The sequence below is a fragment of the Xenopus tropicalis genome, chromosome 3, assembly GCF_000004195.4.
Source record: "Xenopus tropicalis strain Nigerian chromosome 3, UCB_Xtro_10.0, whole genome shotgun sequence".
Lineage (NCBI taxonomy): Eukaryota > Metazoa > Chordata > Amphibia > Anura > Pipidae > Xenopus > Xenopus tropicalis.
The window spans coordinates 42965353-42986515 of record NC_030679.2 but is presented as its reverse complement, the minus strand read 5'-3'; the positions used below and the strand labels follow the sequence as shown (position 1 = coordinate 42986515).

The following is a 21163-nucleotide window of genomic DNA, read 5'->3' as shown; positions in this document are numbered from 1 at the left end:
GGCACATGTTGTCATTTTGTTGAGGTCTTAGCAATCCCTTTTAATAATCATTGTGTGGGGACTCTCAAGTGGATACAGTAACATAGTAACATAGTAAGTTAGGTTGAAAAAAGACACACGTCCATCAAGTTTTAACCTTAAGTATTATTTTAAGTATATTTAAGTTAAATATATAAGCTGCCTAACTGCAAGTTGATCCAGAGGAAAGCAGAAACCCCATCTGATGCTACTTTAATTTGTACGACTGTACCAGTACGACTGAATCAGGGATTACACAACTTTGCAGCTTTTACCGTGGAAAAACCTTTCTGAATATTTCAAAGGAAACTACCTTTCTTCTAATCTGAATGGGTGCCCTAGTGTCTGCTGGAAGGACCACTGGTAAATAAAGCATTAGAGAGATTATTATATGATCCCCTTATATATTTATACATAGTTATCATATCCCCCCTTCTCCAGTGTAAACAACCCCCAACTTAGCCAGTTTTTCTTCATAACTGAGACTTTCCTTACCCTTTACAAGATTCCTCTCTAACTCAATAATATCCCTTTTAGCAATGATTGTTGTATCTGTCAAATCTAATAAATAATAAATTAAAAAAAATACAAAATAAAAATAATATCCCTTTTGAGAGACCAAAACTACACAGCATATTCTAGATGGGGCCTTACCAGCGCTCTGTAAAGGGGAAGAATAACCCCCTCCTCCCGTGAATCTATTCCCCTTTTAATACAGCTCAAAACCTTGTTTGCCCTGGCAGCTGCTGCCTGGCATTGGTTGCTACAGCCAAGTTTATTAGCTACAAAGACTCCAAGGTCCTTCTCCATTATGGATTTGCCTAGTGTAGTCCCATTAAGGGTATAAGTGGCTGCATATTCTTACATCCCAGGTGCATGACCTTACATTACCAGAATCCAGCTGCAATTCTATCCACATTCTGGATAGAATTGATTGGGCTGCAGAGTTTTGTGTCATCTGCAATCACTGATACATTATTTATAATACCCTCCCCTAAGTAATTACTTTTTTAAAAAGACATACAGTCGCACACTGTCTTAAAAATATATAAGGAGTTGAACCATTTGCTACACATTTGTTTAAATAATATAAGCTTGAGCTGATAGTTGATATACTCTCAACTTTTATTCAATAAAGAAAGGATATAACAAAAATCCATTGCAAAACGCAGTGTTGATGATCTCTCTGATTATGACATCCTTGATTATGTGCAAACATATTTTTTAATTTCAAAGTTATTCCTAATTAACTTCTTCCTCCAGGGCACACATAACTTATGCAGTAACAGTTTATATGTACTATTTTCATTTATTTCCATTTCATTTCAGTAGGGAATACAGGTTTCCATGGTAACCAGCACATGTGAGATATTGGCAAATGTCAGATATTCGTAATGGTATTTTCAGTGCAAGTCCCTTTGGCACCAATAAGGTTAAGGGCTGCTGCCGAATTAAAGCTGAAAGATACAGCTTATATTTTGCATGAAAAAATGTAACAATGCCCATTGGTTGTGAAATGTTTCTGTTATATTGTGACATTACAGGTGCACAGGCCTTTGTATGGTTTCATGATTTGCACATTCTAATCAGATATATGCTTATTGCTAAGCTTATGACCCAAAGACATCAACTACGCCATTTTTATTAGGGAGATAGTAAAGTAGTGCTATGGGCTAAAAAACTGAACATCTTAGAGTCTTGTGCACTACAGCATTATGTCTAGCCCTTCCACCACTCCTACTGTTTCCTGGCCCAGATTAAAACTGCGATGCAAAGAATCCCTGTACCTAACAGAATTTGCTTCTATTATATACACAGGTATTCAGTTGGGTTGAGGTCAGGCTTCTGTGTAGATCAGTCAAATTCTGCCTCTTCCAGTGGCACCTGTGCTAGCAATGATGGGTGCGGTTCAGCAGGTAGCATTTACAAGTCATCAAACATCTTTTGGTTGCAAACTTAGTGCCCTTTATTACATATTGGGGATAGTGTCTAAACTTGCATATGGTTGTCACCAATACTATTCTGACCCGATCATGATATTTACAGCAAAAATTGCATACACCTCAATAGTCATAAAACAAATCCAAAACTTACCACAAATGCCAAAATGAACACTAGGTCTAATGTTTGAATAAAAATTCTCCTAGTGCACAATAGAGCTCTCTGCACTAGCGATGCTGCCCCCTCTGGACCCGCTAAAGTTGCAAGCGCGGAGCGGGAGATAGGGGGTGGCATCCAGACTGCTCAGGCAGCAGCAGCCCCAGGATAGGCAGTGGGTATAAACAAAAAATATCAATATTTCTTATATACAGTGGTGTGAAAAACTATTTGCCCCCTTCCTGATTTCTTATTCTTTTGCATGTTTGTCACACTTAAATGTTTCTGATCATCAAACACATTTAACTATTAGTCAAAGATAACACAAGTAAACACAAAATGCAGTTTTTAAATGAGGGTTTTTATTATTTAGGGAGAAAAAAAATCCAAACCTACATGGCCCTGTGTGAAAAAGTAATTGCCCCCTGAACCTAATAACTGGTTGGGCCACCCTTAGCAGCAATAACTGCAATCAAGCGTTTGCGATAACTTGCAACGAGTCTTTTACAGCGCTCTGGAGGAATTTTGGCCCACTCATCTTTGCAGAATTGTTGTAATTCAGCTTTATTTGAGGGTTTTCTAGCATGAACTACCTTTTTAAGGTCATGCCACAACATCTCAATAGGATTCAGGTCAGAACTTTGACTAGGCCACTCCAAAGTCTTCATTTTGTTTTTCTTCAGCCATTCAGAGGTGGATTTGCTGGTGTGTTTTGGGTCATTGTCCTGCTGCAGCACCCAAGATCGCTTCAGCTTGAGTTGACGAACAGATGGCCGGACATTCTCCTTCAGGATTTTTTGGTAGACAGTAGAATTCATGGTTCCATCTATCACAGCAAGCCTTCCAGGTCCTGAAGCAGCAAAACAACCCCAGACCAACACACTACCACCACCATATTTTACTGTTGGTATGATGTTCTTCTTCTGAAATGCTGTGTTACTTTTACGCCAGATGTAACGGGACACGCACCTTCCAAAAAGTTCAACTTTTGTCTCGTCTGTCCACAAGGTATTTTCCCAAAAGTCTTGGCAATCATTGAGATGTTTTTTAGCAAAGTTGAGATGAGCCTTAATGTTCTTTTTGCTTAAAAGTGGTTTGCGCCTTGGAAATCTGCCATGCAGGCCGTTTTTGCCCAGTCTCTTTCTTATGGTGGAGTCGTGAACACTGACCTTAATTGAGGCAAGTGAGGCCTGCAGTTCTTTAGATGTTGTCCTGGGGTCTTTTGTGGCCTCTCGGATGAGTTGTCTCTGCGCTCTTGGGGTAATTTTGGTCGGCCGGCCACTCCTGGGAAGGTTCACCACTGTTCCATGTTTTTGCCATTTGTGGATAATGGCTCTCACTGTGGTTCGCTGGAGTCCCAAAGCTTTAGAAATGGCTTTATAACCTTTACCAGACTGATAGATCTCAATTACTTTTGTTCTCATTTGTTCCTGAATTTCTTTGGATCTTGGCATGATGTCTAGCTTTTGAGGTGCTTTTGGTCTACTTCTCTGTGTCAGGTAGCTCCTATTTAAGTGATTTCTTGATTGAAACAGGTGTGGCAGTAATTAGGCCTGGGGGTGACTACAGAAATTGATATTGAAATTAAAAATTGAAATTGATAAACCACAGTTAAGTTATTTTTTAACAAGGGGGGCAATCACTTTTTCACAGAGGGCCATGTAGATTTGGAGTTTTTTTTCTCCCTTAATAACATAAACCTTCATTTAAAAACTGCATTTTGTGTTCAGTTATGTTATCTTTGACTAATAGTTAATGGTTTTTGATGAGCAGAAACATTTAAGTGTGACAAACATGCAAAATAATAAGAAATCAGGAAGGGGGCAAATAGTTTTTCACACCACTGTAGTTCCAAGGATGCATTTTTGTGGTCTGTGGTCTTCAGGCTGAAGTATATCTTTGTAATGCATTTTTCTGTCTGTTCTGATAATTTAGTACCCATCTAGCTGACTTCGTATTCATAAACTTGTCCTTGTGTGTTCATGTACAAACCTCCCACCTCCATAATCTCTACATCTATTTCTATATGAGCCCAAAGCTATAAAAACTGGACCAAAACAACATCCTCTAACTCTCCTCTCAAATTACCTAAGCCTGTGAATAGGAAGAATGATTTATGATAAATTATCTGTTCCCGTTTTCAATCATGATATTGTCTGAAAGCAGGTATTTGGGGTTGATAGAAGTCCGATAATGGCATGAGTTAGTCAACTTTAAGGGGCAACCAGCCAAGTGATTATAGTGAAAAGTTCCATAAGTTAAGGAGGAGAAGTAGGCCTGGAGAGTAAGTGATCAGCCTTTACTGGGAGATCTCTTGGTTTGATTCCCAGTGGCAACTCCTTGTGGCACTGGACAAATCAGTCAATCTCCTGGTGTGTCAGCACACATAGTACGCCTATAATGACTGTTTGTTTGTTATAAAATGCTTTGAAAAAAAGCCCTGTATAAAAACAATATCCCTTCCCTAATAGTCCCACCAAAAACATGTTCTCTGGTAAACCAGTGTTATGGAATACCTTCCAGTAAATGTTATTAAGACATAAACCCCCAAACTAAATTCCCTTGTATCTAAATTGTGTTTACATTAATGTCATCGCAGACAAGCTGCAAGCTACAAGCTACATGTGTATCAAATGGTAAAAGTCAAAAGTGGTGCTTTTAGATCTGGTTTACATTACCCAAGCATGATTAAGTGGAAAAATACTCACACCTACACTGTCCACTGTTTCCCGAATGGAAGGGAGCCACAAGACTGACCACGGCTATTCAGCTGGCTGAGAAGCAATGCACGAGACATTAGCCAAACGCTTGTATAAACAAGCAGCAGAATTGCCTCAGAGATTAAATCTGACAAATACAACAAAAAATGAATACTGTTGTTTTAGATGCCATCAGATGGCACATAACATTGCTTCAGTATCTGCTGTTTGTTTTATTCATTGTGCACCAGAGAACAGCACGGATGGCTGATAAATAAGTAAAGCAATACTACATTATGAGAGAATTTGCATGTAGCACTCACAAATATTTCAAAGGCAACCATTAGAGAAGATGGGGAGGGGGAGAAACAACTGAAAGTCATGCCTGGAAGAATTGGGCTTTTAATTTCCTAGCAATTCCCTGGGAGATCTGACAACATGCAGGAAATTCATTTAAAGGAATAAGTCTTTTCAGCCACGCTGTGTTGTAAAGCGATCTTTAAGGCCTAGATCTACAGTGTATGATAAAATCCTAGGAGGGGCTTCTTCATTATCCTGCCCTGAAGGCAAACTGTGCTCAGAAGCAGCTAAATATATGTCCAGTTATTGATAAACCCAATGTTGTAATGCTGTAGTATTTGCACATTAAATAAACACTTCGTAAGAAGCACAATACATGACAAAATAGGATTTTAGGAAAATTTGCAGCTTGTACATGTGTAATTACTGTAATGTGAAGAATGTTCTATCTGTAGATACTCCTTATATAAAGTGAGCCCTGTATTTTACATTTGATCAAAGACAGTACAAATGCATTGGGTAAAGAATATTTATGGGTGTGCCCGTTTTACTGCCATCCAGCACATATAGCAATTAAGGCCTATTGTGCATGGACATATATGTATATGTGTATTGTATCTCACCTAGATTTGCATGAACTCATAGTGGAATGTTTGATAAGCAAATAAGCTGTTATAAGTGTCTTGTTAAAATAAATGTTTGATTAGGGTCCATGCCCTTTACTATTCATATGTACACGGTACCCAAAGTCTGTTCACCTTCCACAATTCAGACAGTGACTTGGATCTCTAGCATTACATTAAAGGCTCTTGAGATGTGTCATTTTAAGATGTTATTTACAACAACTAGTGTTGCCTTGTGTATAAAATTAGGAATTCATTTATGTAAAGTCTGTATACACGGCTGTAATGACAGAAATCCTGTGGGTTATAAGGAGATAAGAGATCTACTATGGCTGTGACAAAAACATGGGGGGGATCCAACTCCTACAATATTTGTAAATGCAAGTATGGAGGAGTATCTTTCTTTGCACAGCACTTTCTTTGCCCTCATGTCACATTTTGTCTAACTAAAACTGAATAAACCAAATTATAGGCAACTGAAAGTTAACTGGTATAGAATATGTAAAATTCATGTCATTTGCCAAAAAAAAAAAAAAAAAGTAAATGTATGCATGTGTTTTCAGTTACATTTTCTGTTTCATCTATAATTGTTTAATCACTGAATACTGGGCACCCACTGGGTTATTAAAGTGTCTAAAATATCTTTCATATGTGTGTAACTGTCAACTTGCTGGACTTCCCTGTGTCAGTTTCTGATTACAATGACATACAGTGAAAGTGATGAATATTTGTTCTGACTGGTGACATATTTAGTGGGTTGAGGCAAGCAGTGTGAGGAGCAGCGTGTCTGTGTTTCTCTGTCTCTGAAAGTGAACAACAACAGGTGCCCATAAAGTACACAATAAAACAAGAGACCTAATTGATGTTTTTTTTCTTTTAGAGTTTTAATGGGCATTTCTAGAAATGGTGGCATACTACCATTACATCACATATCCATATATGTGCCTCACGTCAGAAAGATTTAGTTATTATTAATTACTCGGCCAATTCAGGTGCCTCATGTTAATACATGTTGGTTTTCTAGTAACATAAGTTATGATTTGCTCTAGTCTACTTACCCACAGCAACCAATCAGTAGTTGGCTTTTACTTTATTGTTAGAATAATGAAGACGATAAGCGATTGATATACTTTTGTGCATTTGTGTGAAAGTTATTGTTATTTACCAGTTCAAGTATTCATTCAATGGTGTTTGGTATTTATGAAAAGAAAGTAGGAGTTTTCATTTTCCTAATCATTATTTATGATTGGGAAAATATATGTTTGTTTGGTGCTCAGTACAGGGTTGAGATGGAATTCCCCTAGTGCTCTCTGTACATTATTTATCAAGAAGCAAATGCTGCTGCGATTAACAATGCCAGACTTTATACAGGAAAAGGACATTCAAAATAACCATTTTAATAATGAAAACACCCCAATGAGTTAAATAATGAAAGCTCTTTTTAACAGCATTGTATTTTTCCCTAATGTGCTGAAATGGAAGATCTGTGTTCAGCTGATAATAGGTTGTGCTTGTGCATGCCTCATTTGGTTTCTTTGAAATGCACAAACATTAGTACTGATTTAGTCTGATGTTCTTACTTCTATGCTTTATCTTTATGACTTCTCTTTTGAGTATTACTGTTACATAGTTGTTTTGGGTTGGAAAAAGGATAAAACCATCAGGCACAACCCTCCAAATTAACCCCAGTGCACATATATACACATACTTATATAGAACTATTTATACACACATATATATATATAAAACTCAACAGTAGAAAGCACTCACAGCTACAGCATCAATCAGGTCAGTGATTTATTTCAGCATACCATCTACGCGTTTCGATCACCACAGGATCGTCATCAGGATATATATATATATATATGTATGTATTGTGATAATTTGCTGTCTGCTTGTACATGCAGGTAAACACAGCATCTGGAGCATAAAGAAAGGGACACCACATCATTGGCAAAAACACAGGTTTATTTGGGGGCAAACATTTTCCAACATAAAGATCACAGGAACACAGTTCATCAGCAGCTTCAACAAACTTACAGAAACGTGTCCTTTCTCTGGGAATCTCACCATCCAGGATAGCATTTAACCTCTGGAACCTTTTTGAGGTTTCTCACCATCCCCAGTTTCACACATCCACGGTAACTCTCACACTCGTGAACACTCTGGGCTACTCACTCAGCCCTGCTGTCTCTCCCCTCCTGGGATACCAGCTCACCAGCTTCTGGCACACTTTGGCTTCTCACTAAGCCTTGTTATTCTGGCACTCAAGCACGTGATCACAGCTCCCTCTGCTCCTTGCTGTGGCAGGCAGCACCCCCAGCCCCTCGGGGAGTTTCAAACACAGGCAGGCAGCCTTCCTGCTCTGAAAGACCTTTTGCTCTGAGTGACGCCTTTCTGAGTGACCCCTAGTTGTGGGGGGAGCACACCCCTTTTTACCTCTTTACCTTTACCTCTTTAACCCTCTTACCTGCCACTTAATTTTAACTGAGAGGGAATATTAACCTTATCTGCACTAGGTATCCCCCTGTAGTTCACATCACCCACCTTAAATGTACACTTTTCCCTTACAGTTTTTAGGAAAGACTGCCGTGTTTCCTAATCACACTGTCACTGGGTAATAACAGAGATAATAAATGATATCCTATGCTTTTTGAGGAATCACAGAATGGAAATATATCTTTACTCCAGTAAGGAATACCTAGGTCACGGTGCAGACATGTGCGAACAAAACTCACTACTTAGATTCAAACTCAAAGTCTAGTTACTGGTATATAGAAATAAGAAATATGTCATTGGAATTGTTATATAAGGATAAGTCATCTTTTATCCTATTAAACCAGATTTGAAGATTTTGAAAGATTTTCTACTCATTCATATAACTACAATATTATCTACTTTAACCTACTTTATAAGATTTTATTTATTTTTTTTATATTGGGACCCTATTTGAACCATTTAGTAGTCCATTTACTGCTTGACTGCATCTGTCTCCACCAAATTCTCACACATAAAACAGATCTGCTTCATTATAGAGTGGATACATTATTTTAGTATTGTGTCTTCATGAATTAGATCAAAGGTTCTTTCATTGTAGGATTGGATCTGATGGTCATTTAGGCTTAAATGTGTACATATTTCTGGAAGCCCAAACTTGAGGCCCATTAGTGTAGTATTTGGCATGAACACTTGTTTCATATTATCAACGCTCTTGCAGGATATCTAATTAAATATTATTTTCATATATTGATGACTGTTGTGAGGAAAGGAAAAGCCCTGACCAAATTTTTGACAGCAAAAATCTTGAAACCAATGTTAATTAGGGAAAGAGTGAACTTTTTTCATTATTGTGTAACTATGTAGCTATGGGTACCATTAGTATATTGCCACTTTAGAGGTGCTGCCAATCTCCAATCACTGTTTTGCCCTGACTTCAATGGCAAATAGCTTTTAAAGGTATTAGCTCACTTGAGATTACACAATATTTGTTTCAATGTTATAGACTGCTTTTAGTGTTCCTCCAGAGGTGTTATCTAACTTCAGTGGGTGGTTGTGTAAAAAAACATTACTAAACAGCATTGTTGTTTTTTTTAACAAATCAACACATTTAACAATGATAATATCAATGTCAGTTCATCAGAATGAGTTTGACTACTTTGAGCATTCTGATTATTGGGGTGGTAGTGCTTATATCTTCTCAGCAGCAGCACCGAGCACTGTCACCCATCCAAATCCTGGCTCATTTTACATATTGTATATGGAGTAAATAGACTTGGAGGCTGGAACCAATTGCTCCAACCCAGAAAATAATCTACTAAATCTGGAAACTGTCTTTAGCATTCAGTGAATGTATTGTAGGTTAATAAAGCCCCATAGTCTTATGCACAGTATCTGGTGATATTTCAGTGTCTTCAAACTTTATTTTTAAAAAACTATGCAGTATGTTTCAATATGGGTAACTATAGGACAGTCAGTGATTATAGAATGCCTTTAAGCACTGGGGATATGTAGATATGGGAGGAGGATGAAGTATGAGTTTGTGGATGCTACCAATAGATGACTTTAAATTCGAGAGCTTATGATTGTATACTCATATATGAAGGGTGGTCTCTTTTTGGTTAGGCTAAGGATCTGAATACCTTTATTATTTTTATCACCTATTAATGTGCCCTTAAATGGGAACTCTGGCTTCTTACCCAAAATGTTAAAGGGCCCCACACATCACAGATACCACTACCTTTCACTGTAATTTGTTCCTTCAGTAGGTATGAATAAAAACCATTTTATATGTTAAAATACAGCTGCAAAACAGTTTTTCTCTTTCTGCATCATTTGAAATCTTGGTATGGGAGGAGGAACTAATACACTGATGTTACAAATCGTAACAACTTCTCTACAGCTTACAGTTACTGTTACATTTATTTTGAGTCTCAAAGTAGTCAGCCAGATCAGCAGGAGAACAGGGGGCCAGGCTTAGGTAACTGTTCAAATCCATAGTATTACATTAAAAATAATGTAAAGGCTGCATGTTTTTAAACTGATGTATATTGCAAAGTTGCTTGAAATTATGTTCACTTTTAAGTTGTGTTTGGGTGCAGTTCCCCTATAATTGTGTCCTCTTATTATCACAACCATTGTCCAAAAATGTCACCTCTCTATAATACTTTTGTGTCCAACTATACATCTCTTTACAGTTTCTTATCATTCACGACGCCATTCATAAGTGTTTTGTTCCTGACATAAAATGAGGCTTTGTAATATGCCAGAATTCAGCTTTAGCATAAAGACAAACAGATGGCATTACATTGTGCTGTGGTTACCTATTTTGTGAGCATGTTGTGTGTATTGTGAAAATAAATTGAAGTTGAATATATCTCAGTAATTGTATGTAGTTAGATTTGATATAATGTAAATCAACAGTAAAATTGTCACTTCTGTGCTGTTTAGATTAATTTATCCTGAATGTATTTCCAGAGATGCAGTAAACAGGGGGGGGGGGGGGGGGGGGCAGATAATATGTTTTAAAGCTTGTAAGTGGATCATTAGGGTCACTCTTAATGGAAAAAATGTACAAGCCTTTTTTTTAAAGGTTTAAAGGGCTGAAAGCACAAACTCCTTGAAAAGCTTTCAGTCCTTTGAAAAAAGTCTTGAGATGCTTTATGTAATTTTATTCAGGATGCATTATCAAAAAGCTGGAAAAAAAGATGTGATATTAGCTTCTGAAACATTCTGCTCCTTCCTCAGGAGAACAAGGCACAGATGTACGTACAGTTCTGTTAAAAGAGGAATATCAGACTTACTGACATCCAGTGAAACCCCCGCCATTCTTTGGGGGATCCTGATGGTTGTACATCAAAGTAACTGGTGAATAACAAAGTACAGTGCTTGTATTGCAGGGTTTCCATCTTATGTAAGAATCACTAGAACTCTTTTAATTAAACACCTTTTAAGAAAGCCGTTAAAATGCTGTCAATACTAATATGTTTGCCCATCATGGGCACTTCATTTTTATTTTTTAGGTAACAATCCTAATAAGTCTGGCCCTTGCCTTTCTTGCCTGTATAGTATTCCTTGTGGTGTATAAAGCCTTCACATATGACCACAGCTGTCCAGATGGATTTGTCTACAAGGTACGTGCTGGGAATTTTTAATTTACACATTAAATCAGTGCTGTCCAACTGTTTCCAAGCTGTATGATAATTATCCATGAAACCACCTGTTTTGTGGCTGTATTTTTTTTTAAAAACAACATGATGTTATATAAAAGTTTCTGTGGAGCTCTTACTCCTACTGGGGGCCCTGAATTATGTAATATCTGCATAAACCATATCTACAGATACAGCTGCAAAATATAGTATTCAAGATATTTGTTGGTGTGGGACCCGTTACCCAGGTAGCTCTGAATTGCAGGAAGGCCATATCCCATAGAATCCATTATAATCAAATAATTCAAAATTCTAAAAACATAGTTACATAGTAAGTTAGGTTTAAAAAGGTACACATCCATCAAGTTCAACTTCATGACAATTTGATGCTTGCCTAACTGCTAGTTGATCCACAGGGGAAGCCTCTCCAGGGGAAAAGAATCCTTCCTGACTCCAAGATGGTATTAGACCAGTCTCTGGATCAACTTGTACTAAGAGCTTTTTTTGTTCTTTATGGTAACTAAGCAGCAAGAATCCATATTGGAGGCAAAGCAATCCTATTGGGTTTATTTAATGATTTTTTTATTTGACTTAAAGGAGAATGCAAGTCAAAATTTGCCCAATAGTCCTCCTATTGTTTAGTAAAAACACCACACTTTTGGCTCACCTAATCAAATATTTACTCAGTCACACTTACTTCACATTTTAGAACAGGCAGCCATCTCTAAAAAGGTATTCTCCCTTCCTCTCCCTCCTTGCTTCATACTGCACATGTGTTTCATTCCCTCCCCCCCTCCCCTCTGCCAGATCCACTTCTGATTGGCTGGTGGGCATGTGTAGCTCAGAACAGGAGACAGGATCAAGTTACACACATGCTCAGAGAATAGGAAGGCTGCCGCTGGCACCTACAGGAAGGACAGAGAGATTTCAGTGATGTCACTGTAGTCTTCACACTGCTGTAGGCTGCCAGCACCATATCTCAGAGAAGCAAGCAGGGATCTTGGAATTTAGATATGCAGTAAGTACTTAAAAAGAATGCCTTTAGACTTACTTTTAATTTATATTAACCTTTCCTTGTCCTTTAAGGCATGGTGATCCAAATTATGGAAATATCCCTTATCCATAAAACTCCAGGCCCTGAGAATTCTGGATAATGGGTCCCATACCTATATGCTAAAAAAATATACTGTAAGAAGTGGTGTTAGGAGCTGTCTTATATCATATTATTAAAATGCTTGATCAATAGATTATTGGGGTAAGAACCCCGTTTCCATTCCTTCTTGTATACATTATTGAAAAGACCAAATAAGCTTTTATGGTAACACAAGGGGTGGGGAAGATTGCAGAGATCTCTCTGCAAGTGCTCTTAAGAACACTCAGTTCTGCCATGGAGTATGGCACTCTGCATTCCTACACAATAATTAAAAACACATGCAAGAAGGGGGGGGGGGATGTTGTTAAAGGCATATTAACCAATGCTCTGTTGAATTAGATGCTGTATTGCTCTTTGATAAAAAAATGTATTTGCTAATTGACAAGACTGAAAGCTCAGAAAAGCACAAAATCAATCATTCTTTAGCCTGTTACGGGATACTTCATGTGCTATTTTTTGCATAATTTTACTAATAGGTTCATTGTCATAAGATCATCTAATGAGCAATTCACAAGTACAAAATGTTCCAGAATACCCATTAACTATTGTTATTAGCAAATAACAGCTTCGAAGCTAGCATTTCTGAGGCAATTTATAAAATTACCTTTTTGAGCTTCAGTAACTAGCATTTACAGATTGCTCCTGCATCAAATATAGATCAATTCATAGGTATCCAATTATGGATTGATCTCTATGTTATGTAAGCGTGATATCGGTTCGTCTCTACTTACCTGGGTAACATTTTTTATACATTTATTTATAGTACAAAGGGTACATAGAAAAAGGGAAAATGTTAAGCATATAAAATTAACAGTCCTCATAGTACATCCAAGAATAAAACCAGACTTTTACAATGCGATCTGTTAAAGTAATAGAATACAAATGACTAGATAATAGTTATTGGTCTAAAGACATTCTCATCAATAATGGATGCAAGAAACACTATAAAAAGTTCATGATTTGGGTGCTTAAGCTGTGGACCAATTGCCAGGTGAAATTGCACCAACACTTCTCCAGCCAGGTAACTCAAACCGATTTCCACATGGTGTTATGTAAAAAAAGAAAGTTTACATTTAGATCCAAATAACTGGATCTAGTGGTCCATTTACTGTAGCCCTGAGACCATAGCTAGGGAGAAATGGGAAATCAACACCAGAGAGGCACTTGTTGACAGACCACCAATATATAATATTGGTTAGATGCTAAACTTTATTTGGACACTGTAAAAAAAAAAAAACAGAGTCCATCAAGTTCAACCCTTCCAAGTAAACCCAGCACACACAACCCACACCTACCAATCTATACACTCACATACATAAACTATATATACAACCACTAATACTAACTGTAGATATTAGTATCACAATTGTATATTCTGCTTGTTCAAGAACTCATCCAGGCCCCTCTTAAAGGCATTAACAGAATCTGCCATTACAACATCACTAGGAAGGGCATTCCCCAACCTCACTGCCCTCACCGTGAGAAACCACCTACACTGCTTCAAATGGAAGCTCCGTTCCTCTAATCTAAAGGGGTGGCCTTTGGTGCGTTGAAAAAGAACATCCCCTATCTGCCTATAATCCCCTCTAATGTACTTGTACAGAGTAATAATGTCCCCTCGCAAGCACCTCTTTTCCAGAGAAAACAACCCCACTTATAGTTAAGTGATAGACACTAGCAAAGGGCGAAATAATTCGCCAGGCATGGATTCACAGCGAATCTCCATGTTTCGCCATTGGTGGATTACTATTTTGCGAAATGGGAATTGTCGCTACGTCAAAAAAAATTGTTGTGCGCGTAAAAAATATGACGGGCATCAAACTAAAAATGTCACATGCATCATTTTTTTGACGCACAACTTTTTCAGCGTTTCGCAGATTTTTAGTAGTGGTCCTTGAAGCTCACTTCTCTGTGGTATCTTACTATGATTCAGATTTGCAATTTATTGCATTATGGTTTTGTTTTCTAAATGACAGATGCAGTCTGGGTTTTCCCAAAGGAGTTCAGACAATTCATTTTATCTGTGAATTCGGATTAGCAAATTATATAACTATCTGGGATAGCCTGTAATATCACATGGCTCCAATTCTAAACAATGTAGTAGAATCCACAGTTCAGTATATTGCCAAATAGTAAAGCAAATGGAATATCAGATGTTTTAGGTTAAACCAAAAAGTAAGTTACTGGTGTGGAGCTTAACTTAGGAGATGTGTTAGGTATGAGAAAGATTAATAGTGGGGACACACAAAGTGAAAATCATGTAGCAATTCCTGGCAGCTAAAGGGCTGAAGGGACCTGCTGTTTTGTTAACAAGTTGAACAGTAGAAAACCAACCTTTAAGCAAAATAAACCCAAGGCAGGGTACACCATAAATCTGAGATAAAAGAGTAATGAAAGACCAGAATGTTCAAAGTGGAACTTACTGAAAGGTGTATGTATTGTTAGCCTCCGGGGTAAAGATGCAAGCTAATACCCATTATTGACAACATTATAAGGGGCTACAAAGGCTGTTAGAATAAAAGGTGCAATGTTTGCTCCAGTTCTAGTAACGCATAGCAACCACTCAGCAGTTTGCATTCACCAATGTGCAGGTTCAGTTCTGACTTTGATCATCCTTTGCATCCTTCTCTTACTGTTAAAGAGATGATATTAATGTGTTTGTGTCACTGAAAAAGATATTTACACAAAATTATTTTGGAAATAATCAGATTAAATAAAACATTGTTTATTATGGATTTAGTTGGGATTGTCGGTCTAATTAATAAAGCAGTAAAGTAGTAACAATATTGCTTTTATTCATTTCACTGGGGATGTGTTAAACATTGATTTATGTATAATTATAAAGGGACAAGCCAGTGGAGAAAATACACCAATGCCAATGCTGCCCTGTGTGTGTGTATTAGCAGGTATGATTGGGTTTCAACTGCCACACAAATGGTATATTTTGACCAGTTACTAGTAAGCATACACCAATGAATGCAAAAGATTATAACATTCACTACCTTACCTACTAATAATCCAGTACAGCACAGGACAATGGTGTGCTACAGGGCTACAGAAGGACATATTGATACAGGGGATAGTAAGTTAAATTTTAATTAATGATCAACAGTCATGTATTTTTGAGCCCAGTCAGCTTTATTATCTTAAGTTGCAGATAGCCCACCCATATGAATCACAGGAGGAATGGCCCTTGGTATGGCTGCTTCCATAAGATCATACCAAACCAATAAAGGTTACTGCTGGTATAGTATATGCATTTTTAAAAGGTACACATGTTAAATGCTAGATATTTAATATGTGAAAATAAATAAATTGTGCCTCAATAAAAAGTCAAGTGGAAAGACAAGGGTCAAAATAAATTTTAAGGCCGGACAATGTGAGCAGTTCATACGTTACTCTTGTTATAACACAAAGTGAGTTCAAAGAAGAGTCATGCATTTTGGAACAGACAGAGATGAGGGAGGTTTTGAAGTTTGAAAGCATATTTTTTGTTGAAGTCTTTCTCTTTGAAGCTGTTAAAAAAAAGTCTTGTGTTTTGACAGCAAAAAGCAGCCAACGAGCAGTAGGGAAGGGTTGCTAGGGGCACAAGTAAATGAGCTGAGATAAGCCCAATTTGCTTCAGTGCTTTTTAACTTACTCCAGTAGTACACTGCATGGATAGACATTTAGTACGGTCTTTTCCTTTCTTCCTTCTACATGTTCATTCCTTCAAAGCATGATAAAAGATCATAAATTTCCTTATTTTAACACTTTATAGCATATAGCATTTGTGTGTAGGATCAGTAGGATACCCCCTATCAATTCCTCTCCTTGTGTGCCTTCTTGCATGTTTAAGATCTACCTACAGATTTCCAGTGATGTCAAGGGACTGTGGCAGCCATTCCAAAACCATCAGCTTGGGTTTCCTCATGGTGGCTGAGTTATATTAAGGCTAATGCCACATGTACATGATTGGTTCAGGAAAGAAGGAATTAAAATTTGTGTTTCCTTCCACTCTAAAACATCAGTGAGGGCTGAGGTAGTATAAAGTATTAAGTAGATAAAATCAAAGCTATAGGAAGAGCCAGTAAACTTAACCAACACTTTTGTGGCCATACATTGATGATACATGTTGCTCCACTTAAACCAGTTGTGATTATATCTAAACTACACTGAAAACAAAAGTATCAATAAAGAGTATCAAAGAAAGAGTGAAAATATATTATTTTTTTTGTATTGGCAATACAGTCAATGCAATTTCTTTTAATTGGACAATACGTAAAAGACAGTTTGCATTGAAATGTTATTTGGGTAGACCTGGAGTATGAGATACCGTTGAGAAGTAAATATGCAATATTAAACTTTATCCATGAAAGAGTCTTTTGTTTTACTTCACTATATTTAATATTTATGTTCAACATAACATATAAATTCATAAATATGTGTTTTTAAATATGAATATAAAAAAACATTTTCTAATTGACTATTATGGTTAGCCATGGAGTACCCAGCAGCTAATAATAAACTGCACAATTCACCTGTGATTTTTTTTCTCGATAGTAAATGTGTTGTACTATGGAATATAGACTAACTAGGCATAATACAGGTTCTAATGCATTTCTTTCTATATGAGTTCCTACCTGTGCTGCCCTAAGCATTGTGGATGTATGAGAGGAGAAGTGAATGTACAGAAGAACAGAAGCAATATGCCCTTTAGCTCCTAGAAAAGATGTTCTCTTTAGATGTCTAAATCTCCAGCAGTGCAAACAGCCCTTGTAGGGGGGCATACTTTGTGCCCATTCACAGTAAGCATTTCTTAATCTATATGAAGCAAAGGGTTTCATTACAAGGAGATAACGTAAGGACAACACAATGAAAATATACATTGCACATACTATCATCTGCCATGTAGCATAACTCTTATTTTAACAGCACTGTTATTCTGTGGGTTTAGACAGCACTGGCCTTTGTTCAACCCCTGTTTGTATACAGAAATGTTGACAGCTCCGGCTGAGCAAAAAGAATGTTCAGTTCTTAAGTTGACTTGAAAAAGCAGAATGTAGTTTATCACCCTGGAACTATAAACTGAACAAAAATATCTGTAGAAGAAATGCCACAGACTGCGGTTATATACAACTATTTTTTTTAAACAGATAAGGACAAGAGTTTATTATATATAAATGAATGAGAAATATTTTATGTTGCTTAAGGGATTCTGCCACAGGAAAACATGTTTTTTTTTTTACAAAATGCATCAGTTAATAGAGCTTCTCCTGCAGAATCCTGCATTGAAATGCATTTTTCAAAAGAGCAAAAAGATTTTTTATATCTAGTTTTGAAATTTGAAATGGAGCTAGACATGTTCTTAGTTTCACATGTGCTTTTTGGCTTTTGTGCTGTGATAAACTTCAGTTGCTCTTTACTGCTGTGCTGCAATTTGGAGTCCCCCCCCCCCCCCCAGCAGCCAGCAAAACAATGGGAAGGTAACAAGATAGCAGCTCCCTATCACATGCATTGCTAAAAATACTCTAATGTTCCTCCCAGTGGTAGAAATGAGAACCCATGACTCCTCCAGTTACACTGAATAGGAGAAACAATGGGGCTTTGCACCTTACAAAGTAATACTAAATTGGCACAATATGTGAATATTCTGAGAGGACTTGGTAAAGAGCAGAAAATGTGACTAATAAATATAATTTCATTATTTTTTAATTTATATCATTAATGATTTGCTTACATTCTACTTACATTCTTTACAATTTTAGAAGTAGAATTCTTGAAAAGATATTTAAGATAATAATGTAAAGTTGTGTAATATAACATACAATAGAAAGTTGGGTAAGTAAGAAGTAGAGGACATTTGGCACAAATATAGTACTTAGCAGAAATCATATTAATTACTACGGTATGCATATTTGTAGGCAACAGTCTAATCATTAAGGATTGGTGTCAGGCAGCCACTCCTAAAGCTAATAAAAGTTATTATTGGGAGATGTAACTACATTAAATGAGAATAAAATGTTGTCCTTGGCTTTACTGTATTTTCAAAATGGTATTCACTATATGACACTGGTTTTAAAAAGTTAGAATGTGACAAGAAATTAAAGGACAACTTGAGTTTCTGAAGAAAATAATTACCTGTGTGATATGCTACTAGATGCACCATTCATCTGCGCAGAGTGACAATTTTATTTGCCTTAGAATATATCCCACTCTTGGGGGCTGATTTACTAACCCACGAATCCTACCCGAATTGGAAAAGTTCCGACTTGAAAACGAATATTTTGCGACTTTTTCGTATGTTTTGCGATTTTTTCGGATTCTGTACGAATTTTTCGGATCCAATACGATTTTTGCGTAAAAACGCGAGTTTTTCGTATCCATTACGAAAGTTGCGTAAAAAGTTGCGCATTTTGCGTAGCGTTAAAACTTACGCGAAAAATGCGCAACTTTTCGCGTAAGTTTTAACGCTACGCAAAATGCGCAACTTTTTACGCAACTTTCGTAATGGATAGGAAAACTCGCGTTTTTACGCAAAAATCGTATTGGATCCGAAAAATTCGTAAAGAATCCGAAAAAATCGCAAAACATACGAAAAAATCGCAAAGTACCGATCATTACGAAAAAAACGCAATCGGACTCCATTCGACCCGTTCGTGGGTAAGTAAATCAGCCCCTTAGTGAATGATCATATACCATCCTCTGACCCATTTAATTCTGTTTACTTCCGACAGCATAAGAGATGCATACCATCTTCTCTGGATGCTTATTATTCAGCACAGGATTCCAACTCACGGGGAAGGTTCTACACTTTAATCAGCCATTACAGCATGGCCAAGCAAACCAGCTCACGGTCTTTGTCTCCTTGGCTATCTTCAGGAAGCACCAACCATGAAGCCAAGGCAAGTAAAACAGAAGGTCATTAGGAAGTCATGTGAACAAGGAACATCCCTGTCTCCAGGCTCCAGGGCATGGCTGAGATGACAAGCTACATTAAGGATGTTAAGCTAAAATAAACTTGTGGGAGTTGTTGAAAGAAACAAGCAAATCTTTCTTTTCGTGCATTGTTATTGTTTATTTGTTACCGAGTCACAACTTTGTACAAAGGCATGTTCAATGTTGATCGTTAACTTGCAATGTAAAAAAAAATCAGCTAAAAATTTACAAACTTCTTGTATAGCTTTTTTTTAAAGTCATTGGCAAATGTATAACCATGGATCTCACTGTTAACTTACTATAAGCTGCAGAAATATGCAACCAAGTAATTATTTGCTTTGAGCTCATTTTCAGTAGGTAAAATACCTGTTTGTTGAATGATCATAGTTGCAATAGAGGAATGAAGAAAGCTTTAACCACTGAAGCAAATTCTGTTACAGAACTACCAAGCTCCTGCCTCCTACCCACCCCCTGGAAGCAGAATTGAATATAGGCCACAAGGTGCCCTACACTTACCCCTTGCCCTACGGCAGGCCTGCGCTCTGTGTGCTCTTGCACCCCTTAGTGCTCTTGCACTTTTTATCAAGTCTAGGTAAATGCCCCCTATAGTCTTACTGACTCCTCCTACAGTTTCTAATATTTCCTTAACGGCACAATATAAAAAGGACATAGACAATGCCATATAAACACATTGCTAATCTTTATCAATAGAAGAAAGGCTTGCAAAACAATGTTACCCAACGCATTGCTTTTAATCCGAGCTCCTTTTTTTGGTAGTAAGAAATGTGAAGAGCTTTTAAAAATGTGCTGTGCTACCAAGTGTACTCTCATAAACCTTAGGCAAAGGTGTGGTGTGTGCTATTCCAGATTTCTAGTGCCAAATCTTTCCTTTTCTGCTTTCTTTCAACTCTGTTTCACCTGTAAATGTATTGTCATTCAACAAAAAACAAAACAAAAAAATATCACCCATTGAAATGTTTATACTTCTGTGGTGTGTTTCTTGTTGGTAGCTAGCAAAGAATGGAGTAATTTTGGTGTGATTCTTGCACTGTTCTTGACAGGACAGAAATAAAGCTGGAAGTGTCAGAATAAGTGTGTCTAATTATTTTGTAAAAATGAAAAAATCCTTAATATAATTCTACTGGGAAAAATAGAAGCAACCTTATAGGTCAAAAATAGTATTGAAAGAAGCCCTTATTGGTTCCATTAAAACACCATCAAAGTACCACAAAAAGTGGCCACCTGACTACAGACACAATGGTTACATATCCTTGCACCTGTAGCAGCATGTTTGTCACACTTGGGCTACTGGCACAATGGCCAATTTCTTGACCTATCATCTAAAAATGATAAAGCTTATGCTAAAAATAACCTTCCTATATTGGGCCAGCTCTGCTAAACAATGGTTTTGTGATTAGGTGGGCAAGCCTAGAGGAAACTACTGGGCATCCACTTTGGGAGGGGTGGAAATTGATGGCTTCTGATATGTTTCGTGGCTTTTTAACTGAACAGCCATACTGCCCTCTCATTGCACACTCAAAGGTTTTCAAATGGTTTCCTTAAAAAAGCCTCTACAAACCTGGGACAACATTGTATTTTATTAAGAGTTTATGGGTTTATATGCAGAAAAGTTAAGTTACCCCAGCAGCCACATTCTTTTGTCTCCTGGATATCTCTCTGAATTGTACTTATGCAATAGCTTGAGTCCCA

General features: G+C 37.2%; 1 protein-coding gene across 1 annotated transcript in view; it reads left to right on the top strand.

The window, feature by feature from the left end:
• Positions 1-20542, top strand: part of nsg2 (neuronal vesicle trafficking associated 2) — a 34678-nt gene extending 14136 nt beyond the window's left edge. The window contains 2 exon segments of the mRNA NM_001078729.1: positions 11257-11367; positions 19252-20542. Of these exon segments, the coding sequence (NP_001072197.1) occupies positions 11257-11367; positions 19252-19443 (303 nt within the window). The 3' untranslated portion in view covers positions 19444-20542.
• Positions 20543-21163: the final 621 nt, after the last annotated feature.